Source organism: Rhinolophus ferrumequinum, chromosome 3 (assembly GCF_004115265.2).
Source record: "Rhinolophus ferrumequinum isolate MPI-CBG mRhiFer1 chromosome 3, mRhiFer1_v1.p, whole genome shotgun sequence".
Taxonomy (NCBI): domain Eukaryota; kingdom Metazoa; phylum Chordata; class Mammalia; order Chiroptera; family Rhinolophidae; genus Rhinolophus; species Rhinolophus ferrumequinum.
Genome location: NC_046286.1, coordinates 55,472,096 through 55,477,192, shown reverse-complemented (window position 1 = coordinate 55,477,192; position 5,097 = coordinate 55,472,096). Strand labels below are relative to the sequence as shown.

The 5,097-nt window shown below is 38.6% G+C and overlaps 1 protein-coding gene across 1 annotated transcript; it reads left to right on the top strand.

Annotated features, from left to right (window-relative positions):
• Window positions 1-1,205: 1,205 nt before the first annotated feature.
• LOC117020230 (diamine acetyltransferase 1-like) lies at window positions 1,206-2,214 on the top strand. The gene has a single exon (XM_033102566.1). The coding sequence runs from the start codon at window positions 1,358-1,360 to the stop codon at window positions 1,871-1,873; it is 516 nt and encodes a 171-aa protein (XP_032958457.1). The 5' UTR covers window positions 1,206-1,357; the 3' UTR covers window positions 1,874-2,214.
• Window positions 2,215-5,097: the final 2,883 nt, after the last annotated feature.

Sequence of the window (5,097 nt, the reverse complement as noted above, 5' to 3'; positions counted from 1 at the left end):
ATGTTACACATATCAATTTCCCTAATTGTGACAGGAAATCAAATAATATATGCTTTATTGTGGTGGGATAATCCAGGATAATTTTTGTCAACACATCCACTGTAAAAAATTGGTTTCAATTATAGTACTTATTCTGACTGCTTTTGTTTGTAATGAATCATTTAGGAAAGTATCATGACATTTTTGCTCCGTCAAACAATTAATCTGAATACTCAATGCAACTCTATAAATCATGTTATAGCTAATACAAGATACTATATAACATAAAGCATGGAACATGTGAAGATATGTGATAACTGTATGTTGAAGATAAGGCCATATATTCAGCAGGCTTCATTCAGGTCTCCTCTGTGCGCCAGGGACCATGCTGGTGCTACAAGAGAAAAACGAAAGACAAGCAACAGTGTCTGTTCTTATGGAGCCAACAGCCTAGGTAAAGAATAATACTGAATTACATAAGAATAAAAATGTCCCCTAAGAGTTACTTGCTGTGGGACTCCAGAGCAGGGAGAGACTAACTTGGGAGATCTGAAAACTCACTGGACATCACTGTGTGGTAGGTCCTACAGGATGACTGGGTTCCTTGAAATAGGCCGTCTCTTCAAAAGAGAGGAACTGATTCCAGGAAGAGGAAAGCTACAACAAACGTGGATTATCCAGGTAAGAGGTTATCCCACAAAAGAATATACGCTTTTTTGGTTTGTAAAACAAATGATGCCAGGAGAGCACTCCAGTAATTCTGCATTTATTTGGATTGGAGAAACTTTCTGAAGGAATTTATCTCCTGTCAGAAAACTGAATTTATTATTAAAGCTATTAACACGAGGCGCTTAAGCAGAACAGTTGCAAAGTGTGTGTGTCAGTGAACTTTGAAAGCTGCTAAAAGGCCTTTTTCTCTGGGTTTAATAATCCAACTAAAGGTTACAAAGTTAGACCCTATGGAAGGAAAAATTACTTTCTTCTTTTTGTTCTATTTTTTTTTCTCTTGTCCCACACTGATATTTCAAGTCCACTTAAGGTGAATGCAGTATAGTTTTGTCTCTTCAACTTGTGATTTAGCTTTTCTGAAGAGCGAGATGAGGTTGGAGAATGGGGAGGAAGGGAAGCTATCTCCAGTAATTTCATTAGCTATTTTTTATTTAGGCTGAATTATTTAAAAAAAAAAAAAAAAAAACGGGCGCAGTTCCAGTTGCACTTAGCTGAAGTTTTTCTGTTGCTCTCCGAGGTTCCCCGGGTCATGGTGCCAGCCTGACTGAGGACAGGACGCTCCCGGGAGACGAATGAAGAACCACCTTCTCCTGCTGTTCAAATACAGCAGGGGCCTGGTCCGCAAAGGGAAGAAAAGCAAAAGACGAAAATGGCTAACTTCGTGATCCGCCCGGCTACCGCTGCCGACTGCAGTGACATCCTGCGGCTGATCAAGGAACTGGCTAAATATGAATACATGGAAGAACAAGTAATATTAACTGAAAAAGATCTGCTAGAGGATGGTTTCGGAGAGCACCCTTTCTACCACTGCCTGGTGGCAGAAGTACCCAAAGAGCACCACACTCCAGAAGGACACAGCATTGTTGGTTTCGCCATGTACTATTTTACCTATGACCCATGGATTGGCAAACTCTTGTATCTTGAGGATTTCTTCGTGATGAGTGATTATAGAGGCTTTGAGATTGGATCAGAAATTCTGAAGAATCTAAGCCAGGTTGCCATGAAATGCCGCTGCAGCAGCATGCACTTCTTGGTAGCAGAATGGAATGAATCATCTATCAACTTCTACAAAAGAAGAGGTGCTTCTGATCTGTCCAGTGAGGAGGGATGGAGACTCTTCAAGATTGACAAAGAGTACTTGCTAAAAATGGCAGCAGAGGAGTAAGGAGTGCTGGAGCACACGATGACAGCTTGCATTCTGTTTTAGAAAACATTCTCAACTTATCTTGCTTTCTATCCTGTTTGTAGTGAAATAGTAGGACGAGCACCCATTCCAAAGCTTTATTACCAGTGGCATTGCTGCATGTTTGAAATGTGGTCTCTTTATGATGGCGATGCAGTTTGGAGTCAGATTTCTTCTTGAACATGTTTTGATTAACAACAGGGTGGTGTGATCTTAATGTATATGAAAAAAAACTTCATTCTTGTGAGTCATTTAAATGTGCACAATGTACACACTGGTACTTAGAGTTTCTGTTTTGGTTCTTTTTTTAATAAACTACCCTTTGATTTCAAAAAAAAACAAAACAAAACAAAATTAACATAAAACAGTGGCAAATGTTACTAAGAGCAATTTGTCAGTAATCTCCCATGGCTTGCGTTCAAGTCAGGTAATCTACAAATACTCAGCATATCATGCTCGATACAGCATTGACTGCAAAATGTGCTTGCCATGTGAAGTTGCACATCATTAGTCTAAGAAAGAACTAAGTCATTTACCCAATGTAGTGTACTCAGAAAATTTCTTTATTACTCCTTAGTGTAGAGTTATTTTTAAATTATAGAAATCAGAATGTCCATATGACAAAATTTTAATGATCAATTTTTACATATGTTCACAAAAAGAAATCCCTAAATCTAATACATTATCTCATCTTCATGGGGATCCTTATGTAGGAAATACTTACACATGGAGGTATCAAACCAGCACTTTAGATCAAATCTGCTGCAATACTACCTCTCTGAAACTTGAAATACTTCTACGTGCCTAGCTCCAACCTTATTTCACACCGCAGCTCTTCCTCAGTCTCTTGAACACATTGAATAATTCCTACCTCAGGATGCACCTGTACTCTCTATTTCTTCTACCTAGAATAATCTTCCATCAGTTCTTTGTCTCTCTCTCCCTCTCCGTGTGTGTGTGGTGGGGAGCAGCTCCCCTTGGAACCCAGCTGCCGTACGGAATAAAGTATTCCAGTCGATAGCCCCAGTAAAGGTCTCAGCCAACAGCCAGTATCACCTGCCAGACATGAGAGCAAGCCTCCAGATGATTCTAGTTCCCAGGCTTTGAGCCACTCAGCTGATGTCATCTTAAGTAGAGATAAGCTATCTCTGCCAATCCCTGTCCAAATTGTGAGCAAAATATATGGTATAATGGTTTTAAGCCACAAACTTCTAGGGTGATTATTTATCAGCCATAGCAACTAGAACAGATTTTTGGTACACACTTGTTTTATACATATATAATTATGTGTGTATATATATATATATACACACACACACACACACACACACACATGCATATATATATACACACCCATATATATGTTGTAATGTTTTATATATACACATACATACCTATTCACATATGTGTATATGTATGTGTGTACAAAAGAACTAAACTGCTCAAGAAACACATCATTGTTTTTGAGCTTTCAAAAATAATATTGTTTTGTCCTGTCAATATTCATACACTGATGTATTTTCCTTTTTCAGTGTTTTTCATTCTTCCATCTATGATCATTTCTTTTGCTCAAAAATACCTTTCAGGGAGCTGGCCCGGTGGCTCAGGCGGTTAGAGCTCCATGCTCCTAACTCCGAAGACTGCCAGTTCGATTCCCACATGGGCCAGTGGGTTCTCAACCACAAGGTTGCCAGTTCAATTCCTCAACTCCCGCAAGGGATGGTGGGCAGCGCCCCCTGCAACTAAAATTGAACACGGCACCTTGAGCTGAGCTGCTGCTGAGCTCCCGAATGGCTCAGTTGGTTGGAGCGTGTCCTCTCAACCACACGGTTGCCGGTTCGACTCCCGCAAGGGATGGTGGGCTGTGCCCCCCTCAACTAGCAATGGCAACTGGATCTGGAGCTGAGCTGCACCCTCCACAACTGAGATTGAAAGGACAACAACTTGACTTGGAAAAAAGGCCTGGAAGTACACACTGTTCCCCAAAAAAGTCCTGTTAAAAAAAAAAAATCCTTTCAGTATTTCTTTAGTTTGGGTCTTCCATACCCCTATGAAACTTTTTTTTCATTTTTTGTATAAAAATGTCTTAGTTTTCCCTTAATTTTTGAAGATGTTTTCACTGAGTGCAGAATTTTGGATTGGAAATTATTTTCTCTTGGCACATTGAAGAGATGACTCCATTATTAGTCTACTTACTGCACTGTTGAAAATAATGTGTGTGTTTTTTTTTTCTAACAGCTTATAATATTGCTTCTTTTTCTTTGGTTTCCAGCAGTTTAATTATGCTGTGCTTAAGTGTGGTCTTCAACCTGCTTGTGGTTGGCAGAGGCTTCTTAAATGTGGTTTAAAATCTTTCTCAGACATTCTCTCTTCAAATGTAATTTCAGCCTGTCTCTCTATCTATCTATCTATCTATCTATCTATCTATCTATCTATCTATCTATCTATCTATCTATCTATCTCTCCTCATTCTGGAACACTAATTATACATGTGTTGAACCTTTTCACCATGTCCCATATGACATATATGTTCTTGCTGGTTTTATATTATTTTCCCTCTTTGTGCTTCAGTCTGCATAGTTTCTTCCAGTCCACCAATTCTTTCTTCAGCTGTGATTAATCTGATGCTAAACCATTCAACTCTCAGCTTCAGTTATTGCCCTTTCAGTTCTAAAAATTCTATTTATTTTCTTTTTCTTTTCACATTTTCTTTTTTTTAATTAAGTTTATTGTGGTGACATTAGTTAGTAAAATTATACAGGTTTCAAGTGTACATTTCTATAATACATCATCTATGTATTGCATTGTGTGTTCACCACCCAGAGTCAGTTCTCCTTCCATCATCATATATTTGATCCCCTTTACCCTCTTCTACCTCCCTCTATCCCTGCTTACCCTCTGGTAACCTGTTGTCTGTGTCTATGAGTTTTTGTTTCTTTGTTTATCTTGTTCTTTTGATGCTTTCAGTTTTATATCCCACATATGAGTGAAGTCATATGATTCTTAACTTTTTCTATCTGACTTATTTTTCTTTGCATGATAATCTCAAGATCCATCCATGTTGTCATAAATGGCAGTATCTTTTCTTATGGATGAGTCTCTTCATCCATAGGAGTAATATTCCATTGTGTACATGTACCACATCTTCTTTATCCAGTCATCTATCGAAGGACACTTTGGTTGTTTCCATATCTTGGCCACCATGA

What these genes read in the sequence shown, in the direction of transcription:
- LOC117020230 (XM_033102566.1), top strand. Translation starts at nt 1,358, where the DNA reads ATGGCTAACTTCGTGATCCGCCCGGCTACCGCTGCCGACTGCAGTGAC.